This window comes from Rutidosis leptorrhynchoides, chromosome 1 (genome assembly GCF_046630445.1).
Source record: "Rutidosis leptorrhynchoides isolate AG116_Rl617_1_P2 chromosome 1, CSIRO_AGI_Rlap_v1, whole genome shotgun sequence".
Classification (NCBI taxonomy): Eukaryota; Viridiplantae; Streptophyta; class Magnoliopsida; order Asterales; family Asteraceae; genus Rutidosis; species Rutidosis leptorrhynchoides.
Window position 1 is genome coordinate 66,117,431 of NC_092333.1, and position 20,475 is coordinate 66,137,905.

A 20,475-nucleotide genomic window follows, 5' to 3' on the forward strand; every position below is an offset into this window, starting at 1 on the left:
AAAGTATTCTTGATTTTATGTAACTAGAACTTGTAGAATTTATGAAGAACACTTAGAACTTGAAGATAGAACTTGAGAGAGATCAATTAGATGAAGAAAATTGAAGAATAAAAGTGTTTGTAGGTGTTTTTGGTCGTTGGTGTATGGATTAGATATAAAGGATATGTAATTTTGTTTTCATGTAAATAAGTCATGAATGATTACTCATATTTTTGTAATTTTATGAGATATTTCATGCTAGTTGCCAAATGATGGTTCCCACATGTGTTAGGTGACTCACATGGGCTGCTAAGAGCTGATCATTGGAGTGTATATACCAATAGTACATACATCTAAAAGCTGTGTATTGTACGAGTACGAATACGGGTGCATGCGAGTAGAATTGTTGATGAAACTGAACGAGGATGTAATTGTAAGCATTTTTGTTAAGTAGAAGTATTTTGATAAGTGTATTGAAGTCTTTCAAAAGTGTATAAATACATATTAAAACACTACATGTATGTACATTTTAACTGAGTCGTTAAGTCATCGTTAGTCGTTACATGTAAGTGTTGTTTTGAAACCTTTAGGTTAACGATCTTGTTAAATGTTGTTAACCCAATGTTTATAATATCAAATGAGATTTTAAATTATTATATTATCATGATATTATCATGTATGAATATCTCTTAATATGATATATATACATTAAATGTCTTTACAACGATAATCGTTACATATATGTCTCGTTTAAAAATCATTAAGTTAGTAGTCTTGTTTTTACATATGTAGTTCATTGTTAATATACTTAATGATATATATATATATATCCATATATATGTCATCATATAGTTTTTACAAGTTTTAACGTTCGTGAATCACCGGTCAACTTGGGTGGTCAATTGTCTATATGAAACATATTTCAATTAATCAAGTCTTAACAAGTTTGATTGCTTAACATGTTGGAAACATTTAATCATGTAAATATCAATCTCAATTAATATATATAAACATGGAAAATTTCGGGTCACTACAAGTTTGACCACAGTTCATTCCTGTAGAGTCCCTGCATATAGAGGTGGCATATCTTGTGAAACAATAATAATGAAAATCAACAATAAACTATTTTTATTTGGATCTGAAGCTAAATATGGACTTTGAAGAAATCAACAATAATGAAAATCAAAAGATACACATGTTCCATTTATTTCGATCATCATCAACAACAGCAACAATCTCTACACAACAAAAATTAAAAACATGTTAAAAAGAATAAAAATTACAAAACCCTAATTCGTATAATAATCATATATCTAAGAAACAACCCTAATTTGAAAAAAATGACAAAACTACGTACCCTAAAATTCAAAATCGTATACCTCTTAATCGTATAACTCTTCGAAATCGTAACCACAAAATCATCAAACTTTAATCCTGAGTGTTCAAGATTCCTATATTACTTTGACGAATCAAGAATCTTGTTCTTGATTTGATATAATTTTCAATCAATTGTCCAGCAACCTACTTTATTTTTTATTTTGATCGAAGAACAATATAAGAAATACTCACCCGCGGATAGTGTAATCTGATTTCTTCGATTGAAATGCAATAACAACAAAATGCCAAAATTAAGACGATATAAATGAATAATATTAAAAAGATTCTTCGATAACAATTAATCAGTCTACAGGGACACATTGAAATCAATATCAACATCGACTCCATGAAACATAATGTTGATTTATATAAAAGAAATATATAATCAGTTTGAAATTGAAGAAAACAAACACATATCGTCACTATTATTGTGCCACAATCTTTCTTTTTTGCTTCGAGCGTGATTTCCCCTTCTCCGCATTCAAGTAGCTTTCTCTAAATTTTACATACAAAATTGTCATCAACTCCCATACTCAATGTATATATCTCTATTCAGTACATATTTAAATAGATTTAATCTAAATTGTAAACAAAATTAAAAATGGACCTGTATCAGGTATGGTATCAATCTCTTCCTGTTTTCTTTTTAACTCCCTAGCATAGTGATCAGCCTCACTTTTTGCCGACAAATACCTATTAAACACATAATTAAAAGGATGAAGAGCCTACACTTTTGACTTTTAGTCAAATTGAATTGTAAAATCAGTAAGTTCGACCTAAAATGTCAACTTCCGTAACCTAAGAACGCAGATATGCAATTTCCTTCATCAACTATTTGGTCATGAAGCTAACAAATTAAACCTAATAGATGAATTTTACCCTCTGAGGCCCATGGAAATAGCACCAGCAGCAACTTTGGCGATTCCGCCTACATTGTACGATTCATCTGCAATGAAGCAAAAAACTATAAGAAACCTGAGAGAGAAACGTAAAACACAAAAAATCGGGAAATAAGAGAAACAAATCTAAAAACAAAACAGTAGCTGACAATCTGACATACCATTTCCATGTAAAAGATCAGAACTGCAACAACTAACAAAAGATCAGCACTGACATACCATTTCTATTTTTGTTTAACACTCCATCTGTAACACACATATTGATCATCATCGCCTTTTTTTAAACTTAACATATAACATATTTGAGAACAAAGAACATATTTGAGTAAAACAGTTAGCAAACTAACTGAGGCTCAAATTGAAGTATAAACTCAATTAACAAAGAATGAAGCTGTATGGCTGCAACCTGCAGATTGCCTCGCCAACATACGTTTATTTTTTATTTTTTATAATTAACCAATAACACTCAAATGAATCATCATTGCCTCTTTTTTTATTTTTTCATATAATACATCTGATCAGGACACGGAAATGAAAGTAACAGAAAAATAACCATCATTGAAGCTAAAAAAGGGTGAGACCGAAGGATTGAACCGTAATCGCATAAACCCAACAGAAAATTAAACTATAATCCGTCTCCCATATTATATACTCATCAATATAAAACCAACAAACTGCAAATCCTATCTATTTAAAATTAGAATTTTTACCTTTGCAACTTGCAAGTAACCAATATTTAAAATCATAATTGCTACCTTCAACCCTATTCAACCAAATGAAGATTAATCTCAGGGTGATGGCTACAATTGATCCGTGAAAATATCGACAAACCTTAATTTCCAACAATAATCGAAGAAACCAAAAAGGTTTATGAAAGTAAATGAGTGAAATCAACCGATTAAACCCTAAATGTATAATCCGTCTCCCAATTCACAACAAATTGAAAACCTTAATTTACACGTAAACGGTCTAATTAAACCCTAAGTGCCGATTGATCTAACCTGTTTAACATATTTGATTCTAATCGCCGGTATTAGATTCGAACGACATCCATCTGAATTGATGATGGTGTTGTTTGAAGGAGATTGGAGATGGTATGAGAAGGTTTGTTTGAATCGTGACAACCCTTGTGGATTGCAAATGAACTGTTCTGGTGAAACCCTATTTTTATTGGCGACTTCCGCTTTTTTTTTTTTAACTAAACAGGGTTAGTTTACTCCGTTTAGCTGTGAATCTTTCCCATATCACGTGATTTGAGATTTTTTTTTGAAATAAATGGCTGTGATTAGATGACTAGAAATTAATGGATGACTAGGATTGAAAGTTGATGGGATTTGTCACTCAATTGTGTGTTTACTTTAAGTATGAGAGAGATTGGTCAAAAATATTTCCAACTAGGTGTTAAATAAAAAAATTTTAGGAGTTAATTACACCGATGGTCCCTGTGGTTTTATCTAAATTATGTCGGTCGTCCCTATTTCTTTAAAATTATATGAGTCATCCCTGTGGTTTTTAATTCCAACGGCGCTGGTCCAAATTCATATGTCTGTTAACTTACTCCGTTTACGTAAATCACATGATCCTCACATGATGGGTAAATAAGTAATTTACAGTCATTAATAAGTAAATACGGAGTACAACCCTAAGGTAATCCAAATATTAACAGATGAAAAACACAGTCGACGTTTCGGTTTCCTGATATTATATTAAGCCGTATTTTATCAATACCTTTTAGTCCATTCAATTCCGGCTATTGCAACTAATTTTCACGATGTACATATCACAAGAACATGATAAAGATATCGAAGAACGGGAAGAAGAACATGAAGAAGAACATGATAAAGATATCAACAGTCGTCTCAAGAGACCCCAAGTCACTTTATGTTTTAATATGTGGGATGTTTTTTAATTTTTGGTATGTTTTGAATATTTGGGATGTTATGACTATTTACTATGTTTCTGAATTTGTGTTATCTGATTACTATTACTTTGACTTGTTTTGAATATTTGGGATGTTATGATGTTTTGAATTTGTCTTATGAACTAAGTTAATGTTTATGTTTTTGACTTGTTTATGTTTATGTCTTTGTTTAGTTTTTGTGCTGGTTGTTAGGCTTTCCTTTTGAAAGCCTCCCCTCTGTATCTTTTGGTTCTTTATAAAATTGTTTGCTTTTCAAAAAAAAAAAGTTAATGTTTATGTTTTAATATAGTTGTTATCGTTTTCAGAAAGTTTAGCCATAAGAACCATTAGAACCATTTAGTGATAAAATGCATATTTGAATCTGTATATGAATCTGTATTCTGCAGTTTTTTTTTTTTTTTTTTTTGGTTTTTGGTACTCCACAGATTTGAAAATGTATGTTTTTTATACTCTGTACACTACAAGAAACTGTTTGTTTAGTTTGGGTCAAAATTTCAACCAAATTAGTTTGGGTCAAAATTATAACCAAAATAGTTAGTTTAGTTTGGGTCAAAATTACAACCAAAATTATAATCATAACAGTTTGTGCAGTTTGGGTCATACTTACAACAAAAAGTAAGTATATTAGTAACATGTAATCTGTTGTAGTCTGTATATATGTTAGTCAAAACAACCCTTTGTGTCAGAATAACCCCATGGGTCAATGTAGGTCATTTGTTATTGCAACTCAAACATGTCATTTAACTTGCACTTGACAATTTGTCATTTGGGTCAAACTAGTTTGAATTACTGGGTACAAACTGACTTGTGCACAAACTTGGCCATATGCATAATACACTTTAGGTACGGATACAAACTTGGCCATTTGCATCATACACATTGGATACAAACTGACTTGGGCACATTATTAATACACTTGGCTATATTCAAACATGAATCATATTGTTGTACTCAAATGCTACACATTACAAAACATGAAACATATTGCACTTCAAACTGATGTTAACAAAAACTGAAAGGGACTTTAACATTCTTAAACTGCAAACTGTTAAATTAAACATTTGAAATACACGAGTTTTGAATAAGAGCATTACGCTTCTACACTTCTGATACAATTCAACAAAACCATTGTAACTACTAAGAATTAACTAAAAACAAAATACAAGCATAACGACTAGGACAAAGACAACAATTCACAAACAAATCTTGAGCCTTCGAATTTCAGTTTCTTTAGCTCTCAACAACTCTGCTAATACGGCATGAGCACAATTGCACTTTACTTGATCCACCCATCGAAAAAATGAGCAAGTAGACAACTGCAAATTGTAGAATATATCATGTTTTGGATAAAAAGATCTAAAACAACACCCGAATCAATACAATTTAAAATAATTTAAAACAAATTGTAGAATATACCTGACAAGTATAAAAACTTCGTCCAGGGTTGCCGGCTGTTGTTGAAATTCGAAATATTTCTTTCTTGCCACAAAAACAATTCATCTTGTGAATCAATACGCTTCAATAATGGTCGATTTATGAGGTGCATGCGCGTATTTGAGGGGAGTCGAATTTGATTTATGAGGTGCAGGTGCGTAAGTGACAATGGAACCCCTTAATAAAATCGAGCCCTAAATATAACCATGGGGTTTTGAACGTGTGATGACCCGAAAATTTCTGACCAAATTTAAACTCAATCTTTGTATGATTAACATTTCCGACACGATAAGCAAATTCTGTAAAACTGAATCTCAAAATTTTTGAACTACTTTTATATATTTAAATACCCTTCGGTTGTTTTCGACGATTCGCGAACAATTATATGTAAATAGATACATATATACTATAACTTGAAAAAAAAATAACAATATTTTAATTGTTTGATACCGTACATTAAACTTATTGGTTTAAATATCTAATTGAATATATATGATAGGTTGAAATATTTATTATTAAAATTAATTATAAATAACTTCCAATGTGTATTTAAAAACTGATCTATGTATATCAAAGAAAGATATATACATATATATAATTTCAAGTTATTTAGTAAACGATAGTAACATTCGTTTGTTAATTCGATTGATATTTAGATAAGTGAACTAAAACGTTTAAAATGAACCAGTAAAACACTAATTTGCTACAGTATTTTCAAATTGCTACAGTACCCAAAATGCTATAGTGTTTTCAAAAATCACTATTTGCTACAGTGAAATTGACTTTGCTACAGTGAATTGCTACAGTAATTTGGAAGTGGTGTTGGGAGCTGAAGCATGAGTTTCTAAATTCTGAAACTTTCAAGTTTAAAATATGAATATTTTGGAAGTGGTGTTGGGAGCTGAAGCATGAGTTAGTATAATATAATGACACTTGATCAACGTAATTATATTACAGTAAGTCATGCTGAGTTTCTAATGGAACGTGATAAAGGTTCACAGATCATACCCTCATCATGAACCATGTTACATAACTCTTTCATTCTATTTAACCTCTAAACATATCAAAAAAAAAAAAAATATTTTTCTTGATGATTCGGTCTTTTCCAGATATTCTGGTAATTTGACAAATCAATATCGTGCCATTACAATTTCTTTCTTAGAACATTAACTATGTTCATTCCGAGCTGTATAGCTACAAATTCTGGACCATTATTCGCTTGACTTAAAGTCGGGAAGAGAACGAAAGCATGAAGCTCCAAAATATAATGGAAAATATGAAGCCCGAAAACAACCCCGAAATTACAAACCGTGTATATCAATGCGTATAGCAATATAAAGACATGGGAGAATGAAAAACAATATAACCCCAAGGTAATAGTAGAAGAAGATAACCTCCTCTGGTGGCAGATGAAAAAGGAGAATGAATGATATGATAGCCAAGAAAATATCAAGAATCAGAACTGGATGAAGCATTTTCACAAATCTTTTGTAAGTATGAAATAAGGAAGAAGATTATAGGAATGGTGAGAATAAATGAAATGGAAGTGGTCAATTTATAAGCGAAATATCAGACATAGCAATCGAGGCAGATTACGCATTTAATCAAAGAAAATCCTAATTTCCGCAAATTCTGAAGAATCAAATCTTATTTAGATTATGAAGGTTTTCTATTCCTTAAAATCCGGAAATCAATTGTTACTACATCAAGAGATAAGACGCATCTCTATTCTCCATTTCACTTGATTACGATAACTTCTCTCATACGCTTCGAGTAATTGGATTATTTTATCCATATTATTCAAACATAGATAAAACTCTATTATCAACTCATATTCGTCATTAAAACATTTTTATTGTTAGCCATGACGACCTCACTCAAATTTCGGGACGAAATTTCTTTAACGGGTAGGTACTGTGATGACCCGGAAATTTCTGACCAAATTTAAACTCAATCTTTGTATGATTAACATTTCCGACACGATAAGCAAATTCTGTAAAACTGAATCTCAAAATTTTTGAACTACTTTTATATATTTAAATACCCTTCGGTTGTTTTCGACGATTCGCGAACAATTATATGTAAATAGATACATATATACTATAACTTGAAAAAAAATAACAATGTTTTAATTGTTTGATACCGTACATTAAATTTATTGGTTTAAATATCTAATTGAATATATATGATAGGTTGAAATATTTATTATTAAAATTAATTATAAATAACTTCCAATGTGTATTTAAAAACTGATCTATGTATATCAAAGAAAGATATATACATATATATAATTTCAAGTTATTTAGTAAACGATAGTAACATTCGTTTGTTAATTCGATTGATATTTAGATAAGTGAACTAAAACGTTTAAAATGAACCAGTAAAACACTAATTTGCTACAGTATTTTCAAATTGCTACAGTACCCAAAATGCTATAGTGTTTTCAAAAATCACTATTTGCTACAGTGAAATTGACTTTGCTACAGTGAATTGCTACAGTAAAATACTATTTCAAAATGAAAATGTATTATATATATATATATATATATATATATATATTAACAAATAGCGAGACGATGATTTATAGAAGTAAATGACCAAAACACTCAAGTGTATAAGTTATAATTCTAGTGATATAGTTTATAGATAATTTAAGGTTATATTTAGACAAAGGTATGTGTCACGAAACATAAAATACGAGTTTTCTAAGCGTACGAAAATGCATTCGAGAAACCGGAAGCGGGACATAAGTCGAGCGTAAACGTACGAGTCATCGGAACAAAAAGTTCAAGTCAACTATGCATGTGAATTAAATATAATATATAATTAATTATATAAATTAAATATATTATATATATATATATATAATATAAAAATATGTCGACGAGGAAGAAGTTAAACAAACCTGAGCTGGAAAAAGAGGCCATGCGATCGCATGGCCATTGTGCCTCAGACCCATGCGATCGCATGGAGGGCTGGGACAAGTCAGGATCTATAAATTCAGCCGAAGTCAGTTCATTTTATTTACACACATATATATTACACTCGTATACATATTTATTAATTATATTATTATTATTATTATTATTATTATTATTATTATTATTATTATTATTATTATTATTATTATTATTATTATTATTATTATTATTATTATTAATCTTATTATTATTAGTAGTATTATTATTAATTAGTATTATACCTAAAATATTACGACGAGGTCATGAGCGTGTCACTTTCAAAATGGTTTTCAAGCGGGATAGAGCTAAGGAAATTATGGGTTATTGCCAAGGAGGTTATGGGTAATATTCATGGGTATTATTTGCAAGTCAAACCTAGTGTTATCATCTCCGTTACGTCTACGTACTTTTCTACAATATTGAATCTCAATATTGATATGTTGAGATCTACGGTTATTTGGTAATCCGTGTTTCGATCACATTTTGGTGAACGACTTTATATGCTGCTAAGGTGAGTTTCATTTGCTCCATTTTTAATTGCTTTTGCAATCTATATTTTTGGGCTGAGAATACATGCACTCTATTTTAAACGCAATGGATACAAGTACATACTAAATTCTACACTGAGTTTGAACCGAAAATCCCTTAGCTTTGGTAACTAGTAACTGCCAGTTATAAGAACTGGTGGGCGCAGGTAGTAGTATATGGATCCATAGGGCTTGACATCCCCGTCCGAGCTAGAGCGCTAGCCTTTTAACGGACGTATGCTATTTGAGAAACATACACGTTGGTTTGCGTGTATTATTAAGATGATTATACAAAGGGTACAAATTATATTATAACGTTAAAGCTTAGTTACCAGGGTGCTCAATCTTGTAGAATATTTTGATAAACGTTTCTGGATTGAACAACTGAAATCTTGTGATCCACCTTTATATACAGATTATGCGCAACATTAAAACTATGAACTCACCAACCTTTGTGTTGACACTTGTTAGCATGTTTATTCTCAGGTTTCCTAGAAGTCTTCCGCTGTTTGCTTAGATGTTAAACAAGCTATGTGCATGGAGTCTTACATGACATATTTTTCAAGGAGACGTTGCGTTCACCAAATCATCACCATGTATCTTATTTTGACTGCATTGTCAACGGAAATACTGTTGTAAACTATTATTTATGGTGATTGTCTATATGTAGAAATCATCAGATGTCGAAAACCTTTGATTTAAATATTCATTTATGGTGTGCCTTTTCAAAAGAATGCAATGTTTACAAAATGTATCATATAGAGGTCAAATACCTCGCAATGAAATCAATGAATGACGTGTTCGTCCATATGGATTTGGAGCGATTGTCACAGAACGACACTGGATCACACCAATTAGAGTACCAATGTAATATTACGTATGTACCCATCACGTGCACAACATGTGTCTCCTGGTAACGGAAACATCTAATAGAAGTGTCAAATTGGACCAGTGCCGTTGGAATTAAAAACCACAGGGACGGCTCATATAATTTTAAAGAAATAGGGATGACCGACGTAATTTAGATAAAACCACAGAGACCATCGATGTAATTAACTCTTTTTTAGCTATTTCAACTATGTTTATGTTTCATTTAATGTTTGCATATTTCTTATTTACATATAATATTTTGTTTAACTGTTCTTCATTTGTTTTTTTATAAATCATTGGTGGTTTGTCTCTTAAATATAGATAAAGCAATTTTTTTATTTTTTTTTATATAAATTTAATTGTCGAAACCTGCGAATCCGCGGGTTTAAGGTATAAATAAAAATAAAAATAAAAACACTAAGATTTTTACCGCTTTCTCACTTTCTCCAAAACCCTGCCGGAACTGCTCGTGTAGCGGGAGTATTTCACATCCCGGAATCTGCTCATATAATCCAACGGTATATTTTTTTTTCCACAACGAGTTCAAAACTATACAATTCGTTGTATAATCGAGCTATAACTCATTTTATAGAACAACTGCAAAATTAGGTTTTAATACTCTTCATCAAATTGTTTATTTTATAACTACGAAATAATCATTTTTATGTGTTTTGATGATAAGTACTGCGTTATAGCTTATTTTGATGATAAGTGCTCCTATTTTGAAAGTATGCAATTGCAGAAACATTAAGTCTGAATGAGTATTTGGTCAAAAACTTCCAAATTTATTTAATTAAATAAAATGTATTTTGCTAACCTAATTCAACTTTACTTCCATAACATTGTTTTCACTATCTGTATTTGCTGTGCAATTGAAACCAGCCAGTATGGATTGGGCTCTTCTGAACCGAACCTGGGAAAAATGGGCATGTAACTCTGTTGGTTCTTCTGGTGTGTGATCGAAACTCTGTTGTGGTTTATATGTATCCGATTTCATACGAAATATAAATAAATGTGCTGTTAATTTGTACTACGTAATATATAGGTCTGCCATTGAAGGCTGCTATATTAATCAACTACGATCCAACTGGACCTTCACGTCTGCTATCTACAATGTAAGCTTATCAAGTATATTTACACATCTGAAGTTTTACTATGATATACTTTTTTCATGATGTTTCAATTTCATACATGTTATTCACGAAGTTAGTGTACACTCATGGCAATGAATATTGTGTATTTAAGAGTGGATGGTAGTACTCAAGTAATCCAGAAGTCCATGTTTAATATAAAATTAATTAGTGATGCTTATGTTTGATGATTAATGATCGTTGACATAAACTATCCAATTGTAGTTAGCAAGTGAAATTTTGTAAACGTTAGCAAATTCTTTATTACTTTTTATTTATTTAGTAAAAAAACTTACTTAAACTTCGAAGTGATAGTCCTAAACCAAGTTTGAAGTTTTTTTTCAGGGACGTAGAGAACCTTCTCATATTATGTAATGTACTTAAAGATTTTGTTCCGTTATATGTTGTTTAATCAGTCATATCTTCTTCAACTTGGTTTTGTTTTGCTCGATGGATTGCACCTCTTGAAAGGCCTTGATTTTCATTTGATGAACTTGAGCTTTTATGTAGATTATGCATTATGCATATCAGATAATTCTGTAAGACAGTCTTTGCTCTATGTTAGTTTGTGTGACACAGATGGTAAGGAATTTACATGTGGACTTTTCTCTAGCTTGTATTGACTTGAATAGGTGATAAAACAAGGGTTGTAGTAGTCTTATGTAAATATGTTTTCATAAAACCCCAAATCTGTCAAAACATGCTAAGTAATAATATGAATGGTTCATTCAGTTAGAAGACTCGTTGCATGTCATTGTGACTTTGCTTTAACTCTTCAAGCATTAAAAGCTGAATTGGTAAAAAGTTGGTTTCTTACGATATATGACAATACAACAAATACTTTGGGTACACATGTTGATGCTGTCTTATTGGTGTCACTGAGTGTTTCTTTCTTTTACCTTTTTTGCTATCGTTTATCGATGTTGATTTATAATAATGTCTGGACACAATAAATCATTTAAAAATTAATCTTGATGTTTGCAGTGCAGAGGAGGAGGGTATAGAAGCAGATCCCATTGAAGTGGGTGAGTTTGTGAACTTCGTCAAACGAGCCAATTACCAGAGTGAAAGCTTCTTTATCAATTCAAATCAATGTAAGTTCGAAAAATACACTTTAAAGCCTTTGAAGCCTTACCGTCATCATTATTTACCGTAGGATGTAGTCACTTAACTAACCTCTATCTATTAAGTTCACCCAATATTGTCTTTGGTTACCACTAGTTTTAGCATATTAAAGTGTCTAGTTCTATTATTTTATTTTATTGTTATTTATTTAGACATTTTTACATTCCTCGTCCCTGTGGTTTGACACAAATAACACTCCTCTTCCTTACGAGTATGAATCTGCACCAGTGGATCCTACCACCACTGAATCTAATCATGAAACCAAAAAATCAATCTGATTGAATTGAAGTAGGAAATCGATATTCCAAAGGCTGCGATAAACATCATTTGTGATGAATCATTAGATAAAACATCATCAAAATCCTTAATTGAATCTGTTGTATGATGACGATGTGTATATGATTGTTGATATTTGTTATAATCTGGTGAGATGTTGATGAAGGATTAAATCTCAGAAAGTGATGTTGTTGAAGATGATTGCGGTGGTAGTGGGTAAAGATGATTGTGATGGTGGTTGGTGAAGATGATTGTGGTGGTGGGGGTTGAAGATGACGTCGATGATGCTGGTTGAAGATGGCGGAGGTGGTGGGGGTTGAAGATGTCATCATCCCATGGTTACCTACTGTTTCTTGTATAAATATGTGTTTCAGTTTAGTTTTGTTTCAGTTTAGTTTGAGAAGGATGAAGATATGATTTTGGGGAAGTTGGTTGATTAGGTAAGAGAGAAAAGGCACAACAAAGACTAAAATACCCTCACATGCCTTGCACATGACTTAACTTAACGTCTAAAACTAACAGCAATTGGGACGGAAGGACGAGGAATGTATAAAGTAAATACATTAGGGACGAGTGAAGCAAAAAAAAAAAGTATAAGGACGAGGAGTGTTATTTGTGTCAAACCACAGGGACGAGGAATGTAAAAATGTCATTTATTTATTTATTTTTGTCAATTGCATCTCTTCATCTTTATCAATTATCATCATACTAGTAGAGGATAGTGGACAAGAGGCATGTGTAATTTGCTTAAATTGTTTTTATAGCTCATTGTTGTCACTTATATGGCTTAAAGCTTTTCACATGTTTATGTCTGCATTCAAATTAGTTTCTGCAACAACTTTATTATCTAGTCTAAGTCTTGGGTGAAGCTCGTGTTTGTGAAATTTTAGCTTTTTTGAGTTAATGCACCCAATTAGTGCTAATTCAAGTGCACGTTGCGCTCTCTAGGCCCATATTCTAACTTTACCACGTAGTTTGCTTTTTGGTTTCTTAGGGGTTTGCATTTTGGAAGTCGTTATACGATTATCGGGACTTTAGTAATATTGTTAAATTTTAAAACATGTTATGTTTTATATAACTAGTTATTTAGGGGTCAAATAATTAGTTTCACATCATGTATAAAATATGATCACCTATTTACTAATTTTTTAACATAATTCAAAAAATTGTTACTCCCGTTTCACAATGTATATGCATTTTATGAAGAAAAAAAATGTTTTTTTTGCTGGTTATCTATTAGCTCCTTAGAATATTCAGAAAATATTGTTATCTGAATCATCTGATTATGATTATTCAATATCATGTTACGTTTTGTAAAATGTACATCCAAAGATGACATAAGAAGCTATACCATCTTCACACAAATTTCTCAACTGGTTTTTTTTTGACAGATGTTGTTACGTCAATACACGAGAATTGGTTTTGTGGAAGGTGCATGAACACTTCAAAGCCTGCTGGTGAAGGAGCAATAGTGTACAAGACACCATCTTTCCTATTTGTTACTCTGTAAGAAAACATATTTCACCTCTTCTTTCCTTACACTAGACGTGGCAAAATGGGTGGGTCCAGTAATGGCGCAAAAAAGTTAAAACATTCATGTGCAATTTTGAACCCGTCAGGTTGGGTTAACCTTAAATACTTCTTCTCAATTTTTTTAAGCACACAATTACCTTGTATAGCTACAATGACTATTAATTCTATAGTACTCTATTTTTTGACTAACATGGTAGGCGGTTCTACATTTTGGGCAACTTTTAAACCATTTGACCCATTTCCTACTTGGCTATTTTTACCTGTCATTCTTCAGTGAAAACATAAGTGTTTGGTGTGAAGGGCATTATTTTTCAGCATGTCTCTAGAATCTAGATGACTAGACAGCCCTAAGTCCATTGTCTACCTATTCATAAATGAATGAGTTGAAATGATAACTTGTACATGATCTTTATATAGATGTTACCATCAAAAGATGCAATTTTTTTTTTTTTTTTTATATACTTTTGTTTTGTAATGAGCTGCTGCAGATATGATGGCTCCATTGGTGCAGCATCTCGTGCTATGGCTGCCGTTGATCGTTTTGTATTTCAGTTGGAACGAAGAAATCTTTGAATGTACAGCCAGATGATACTTTAGTATTTCTTTGTGGTGTATTTCGGTGGTATTTACTAAATGTATGGAAATGTCAGACTCTTTTAGGCATGAATAGGTCGATCTTGGCTAGGTCAAATTGGTTACATAAAAAAAATAGTCAACTATCCGTGCGAGTCCTTAAAGCTCTTTTTAGGTCAATTAATCAATTATATTTATTTTACTATTTTAGTCGAATCAGTAGTTCATAATTGCTTGTTTAAATAGATTGTTAAGGCTTCTTCCTTTTGTAGCTCTACTTATTCTAATTTCTGTTTAAGTCTAGTTATTCTATTCAGAACAACACATGTTTGTTGCATCCAATGTAGACACCAATTGAGGCCTCTTTGTTAAATTGTTTGGTATAGTCCCAGTTCTCATATGCTTCTTTCTGGTTTAATTGTATCTTTGTACTATTCTTACCGTTTAAAGCAACTTTGATTTTTCATTGTGTTATGCCCCTTACATGCTAGTGTTCTTATGTAGTTATCACAAGTAGATCCTTGGAATTGGATATACAAACAGTGTTTTATCAAACAAAAATTAATCAAAATTACATTCTCATTTTCCTTTACGTTTATTAAACTAAGATAAATTGTGTATTTAGAAGGTATACATAACATACAAAAGCAAATTATTGAAAAATCCCTTAAAATTAGCACATTCAATATCAATACGTCCATCAATATATTCAACGTTAGAGTGAGGATCAAGGGTGGAGATAAAGGGGGACTTAGAGGTGCTCAGCCACCACAAGGCCCAATCGAGACGTAAGTTTTATTTGTATTATTATGCATAAATAATTGCAAGTCTTTATTCAAGGCCTAAATATTGAATTTAATGTTATGACTTGTTAATGCAACTTTTTTTGTTGTTGTAATTATCCGATTAACGACTAAGCCACCCTTATCTGTAAATCCTGGCTTCACCTCTGGTGAGGATCATTTTTGATTGATCAAGCGTGATTTTTTGTTATCGTACTATTAGTCAAAATACTTCAAATAGATGACCAAATTATACGATATTATTTATAATTTGTTAATTTAATTGTTGAAAATTTCTAATTTATTTTATTGTTTGTATTTTTTTTATATATAAAGAAAATAGAAATAGAAAGAGATGTTATTATTAAAAATTAAAAAGGGTTATATATAATATAAATTTAAATAACTAATAAAATAAATTTGAATAAAGTATTAGACCACCTCCAATCAGGCGTTTCTTTGCTCCGTCAGTTCTAATTGGCAACATTTGACGAAATCTGACGGCCCCTAGTTTGTTCCTCCAAATTTCTTTAGTCATGGAGGTGACGAGCTTCTTTTATCCTTGAGTTCCTCCCTCATCCAATCACATAATTTTTAATTTTAATTAATATATATTTATTATTATTAATTTATTTTTTCCTCTCAATTTTCAATCAGATTTATCACTCTACTCAATATTTGACACAAAAAACTGACACATCAATTAAAAAACATCAGTGCCTAATCACAGTTTGCATTTTTTTTTTTTTTTTTTTTACACTTTTTGGCCTGCATGTAATATCACCGTGAGGGTTGGAAATGATCTCAGGTTGTCTTTTTTTTTATAAATAAAATTACGTTGTCTGTAAACCAAATACCGAGTGAAATAAAATACGTAGTAATCCAAGCAAGTATGTAACGGTTACGGAGTATGATTTAATTTTTACCGTCTAAAATCTCCACCGCCTCCGACCTGTAATTCCAATTTCCTACTAATTGTTTATTATCCACAATTACAACCAAACCCTAGATCCTTTTCTTCAAAGGTTCAACCTTCTACTCTCTTTACATTAGTTCATTTGCTATTAACCTATACATACATATGTCTATATCTTTCTACGTTTACCTAGATTTAATAATCGTAAACAATAATAATATATAATTTATACCGTGTTTACTTACATCTGTTGCAGTAAACAAACAACAAGCTAGTGGTTACCGGAAGGACGATGAGTGACAGCGTATCGGTGGCGGTGAGCGGAAGCGGTGGAGATGTCTACCGGCCGCCGTTCACGGCGGTGCAATGGCAGGAGCTGGAACATCAAGCTTTAATTTATAAGTATATGGTTGCAGGAGTGCCTGTTCCTTCTGACCTAGTTTTGCCAATTAGAAGGAGTTTAGAAGCCTTATCTGCTAGGTTTTTTAATCAATCTAATTGTAAGTTAATTCCATCTTTTGTTTACTTGCTATTGCCAGATTTTCATATTTCATACTCCGTAATTTTTTGTTTGTTTGATGATTCTATTTTGAGTAGATTAAGATTTTGCAACAGTGTATATTGGAAGCTCAAATAAGCCTGTATGAAATTATATGCACTAGTTTAAGTTGCTGTATGCCTGTATGAGATGTGCACCGATTTGCCAGGGAACTTTATTATTAGACATAAGGCAAACCTGCAACAAAATACAATTCAATATTCTTTTTTGGTGATATATAGGCTTACGAGAAGTACTTTATGTATGTGTGTATATACCACTGTTGCAAAAGACCTCGTCTCAAGCCGTTGCGACGGTTTGGTGACTACCCGTCTCGTCTCGAAGAAAACTGTCTAATATGACAGTCAACGGTCAAAATTCGGGTCAAAGTTGAAAAAAATTGGGTTAAAGTCTCAAATTTCGGAAAAGCCAGAAAGTCGGAAAAATCGGTCAAATTTGTTGTATTTTAGTTTAAACTTTTTGTATTAAATTAACGGTGATAGCGATTATGGGTACAAATTAGTCAATTAAAGTTTTTGGCTTTAAAATATGTATACATATATACATTTATATACTTATATATTTAAAAGTCTTGTTTGGTCAACGTCCGTCTCGACCCCGTCTTGAACGTCTCGACCTTTTTAGGACCCGACCGTCTCGACCCCGTCTCACGTATTTTGCAACCTTGGTATATACCGATATGTATATGTTAGAAGTGAATAGTACATTGCAATTTCTTGCTGTCTGCACCAAAAGTTATAGTTTACTTTTGATGTTTAAGACTTCTACATGTGATGCTTCATTCTAATTCAAATCATGAATCTATGTTTGTGGGTTCAGTGTCAGATGAATTTGCTGATAATTACAAAACGTCAAGAATTATGCATCCACACGTCTAAATTTAATTGACACTTTTCTGGAGGAGTTTGACTTTCGATCTTTGAGACCTTGAAACTAATTTAGAAAACTGATTTAGACACTTGTTGTAAATGCTCTTCTTTCTCAGTTACATCCCTTGTATTTCTCTTTCATGTGCATAAAGTTTCCTTTTTAATCTGCATTACTTATGGTCACTTTCAAACTTTATCTAGTATTGGGCTATTGTTCATTATACGGGAAAAAGTTTGACCCTGAGCCCGGAAGATGTCGGAGGACTGATGGTAAGAAATGGAGATGCTCCAAAGATGCCTATCATGAATCAAAATACTGTGAGCGGCACATGAACCGTGGCCGTAATCGTTCAAGAAAGCCTGTGGAATCTCAATCGTCTTCTCAGTCGTTATCACCTGCGTTGTCTTGTGTTGGTACGGTTAACAGTACTGGCAGTGGCAGGGGGAGCTTACAGAATGTAAGCAGTGTAAACCAATCGTTGTATTCCTTCACTAATTCAGGGACTCTTGATTTTGGAAGCAATGTGTCAAAGTTGCATATGGATACTGGTCCATACATGATCAACAACAGAAATCTTAGGTACTATATTTTCATTCATTCGCTGATATTTTGTGAGATTGTTTCTCGTTTTAGTAGTACCAATTCCTCATATTTCACTGTTCACACTTACCAAAAATTTATTAGAATTTACTCCTTTCCGAATATTTTGCAATAAGCGTATTGTTCTTTTTATCATTATTAGCTATATTAGCTATTAATTTTACTGTAAGAGTTGAACCGATGTTTTCGCTGTGTACAGTTAACACATTACTTGGTTCAAAATGCATCCCCATTGAGTTTGAAAATTGAATATCATTTGTATGTAATATATCCTGTACCTACATACATACTTGGATATCGTAGCATATGAATGAGGGGTAGCATATGAATGAGGGATATTAATATATATAAGGTACTTAGACAATTGGTTATCGCGTTATTGGTCTATATACTGCTTACACTTCGATATGAACTTCCTCAAATTATCATCGCCTAGAATACTGGAAGTTATAACCTACTAAACTACCACAATTTTTATTCTGTTCAGTTTTTGTTTTTTTCAATTATAAACTTTTTTGTTTCGATCTTAGGTACAGTAGCAGATATTGCTGTAATTCAGTGACAATTTGTGTTTCTAGTTACATATTTTATTCATAAAAAATAATAATGACACTGCGACAGTGTAACCAAGTACTTGTATTTCCAAATACTGAATGAAGTGTGCTTCTTGTTATCAAGTTAACTAAATTGAGATTTATCTTGATATCTGCAGCTACTCTCAAGGGTTGACTTTCAATGTTGATGGTCAAAGTTACCCTTCTGGAGGAGAAGTGAGGGGTCTCGAAATGGACTCTAATCTAGACAATTCATGGGGCTTATTGTCTTCTCAAGTTTCTACAAATCCCTTATTGAAGCCAATAAATGATTCATACTTACAAAGTAACTTGTTGCAGCTAAACATGGGAAATGCTTTTAACCCCATGGTTAGTGCTACTTCTATGTCAAAAGAAACGCAACAACATTGCTTTTTTGGTAGTGAGCTCGGGTCACTAGAGCAGATAAATGATGATCAGCATTCAATGCTTTCGTTTTCTAACGAGTGCCCGCAAGTCAAAGAAGCATGGTCCAGTTGTGATGCTACGACTCAGTTGTCCATGTCGATGGACCCTGATTTTAACTCGAGAAATGCGTTCCCTCTTAATGGTGCGTCTTCATACATGCATCTTAGACGTGGAAAATTCTGCGGTTGGGTCAAAATCGGTATTTTTTGAGGGGTCAGATTGGGTCTTAATGATAACAAATTTTAATTATTTCATTAATAGTTTTTTTTTTTTTTTGGAAAAACTGTTTTAGAAGATTTTGTGCATAGCCCGTATGTGTGACTCTATTTGAACAGACTTGAATTCTACTGATACTTTTTAATTACATGCAGATGCTTAAGAAAAGCTGCTTGCTATCATGGAGTAATTCGTGCAAGGGGATACTGTTGTATGATCTACACTTGTAACAGGTTCGCGCAACTCCTGAATCTAATTGGAACCTTTATTCTTTTGGTCCTTATGTTAGCTATCTTGTGGCTTAACAACTGTCAAAATGCTTGTTGAAGTATTCTGTATTCTGAACTAAATGTTTGGCTTTTGTTAAGTGTACATGACAGCTTTTTGGCATTTTAATTAATTACAGACCACTGATAATTTCAGTCCATTTAGAATTTGCTCGGCTCTGGTTCATGTTGGTTCTACTTAAAAAAAAACTTCCCTATGGCCCAAATGGAACAACAATGTTACATCCGAGTATAATTTTTGTTGTCATATGAGTCGTTAATTAGTTATACAAAAAATAGAAAATAGAACAACAATGTTGACTGGTCAACCGAACCCCTCTGGCACCCGATGTCTCCAACCGTCTTATTTTATCTCCTTTTAGTTTCTAGCTAAACTTGCAGAACCAAAGCCTTGTTGCACCAAGATCGACCCAAAGTTAATACTTGGTGTGCTCAAAGACCATGTACACCTTAAATTTTGATGCAAAGTTACAACATGGTGTGATCGCACCACGGGGCGTGCTTGGCACACTTTAAGTGGTCTTACAGGAATGATATGTTTTACCCAATTCACAAGTATAAGATCCTAACTATGATTTAACTTTCTATGTACTCTAAAATAATTATAGAAGTAGAAACCAATTAAAAGTGACAAGTCTAC

At 32.2% G+C, this 20,475-nt stretch overlaps 2 protein-coding genes across 3 annotated transcripts; both read left to right on the forward strand.

The window, feature by feature from the left end:
• The first annotated feature begins 9,906 nt into the window (after positions 1-9,906).
• LOC139877522 (uncharacterized) lies at positions 9,907-14,960 on the forward strand. Its single transcript, XM_071864986.1, has 6 exons — positions 9,907-9,964; positions 10,850-10,918; positions 11,013-11,082; positions 12,082-12,191; positions 13,890-14,004; positions 14,520-14,960. The coding sequence occupies exons 1-6, from the start codon at positions 9,907-9,909 to the stop codon at positions 14,602-14,604; spliced, it is 507 nt and encodes a 168-aa protein (XP_071721087.1). The 3' UTR covers positions 14,605-14,960.
• A 1,315-nt stretch (positions 14,961-16,275) lies between these two features.
• Positions 16,276-19,965, forward strand: LOC139861133 (growth-regulating factor 4-like). 2 transcript variants are annotated; one of them, XM_071849442.1, is made up of 5 exons: positions 16,276-16,411; positions 16,559-16,802; positions 17,932-18,310; positions 19,044-19,474; positions 19,704-19,965. In XM_071849442.1, the coding sequence occupies exons 2-5, from the start codon at positions 16,595-16,597 to the stop codon at positions 19,709-19,711; spliced, it is 1,026 nt and encodes a 341-aa protein (XP_071705543.1). In that variant the 5' UTR covers positions 16,276-16,411; positions 16,559-16,594; the 3' UTR covers positions 19,712-19,965. The 2 variants fall into 2 exon arrangements, with proteins under 2 accessions (XP_071705543.1, XP_071705536.1); XM_071849435.1 differs by lacking the exon at positions 16,276-16,411 and having other exon boundaries at positions 16,467-16,802.
• The last annotated feature ends 510 nt before the right edge of the window (positions 19,966-20,475 follow it).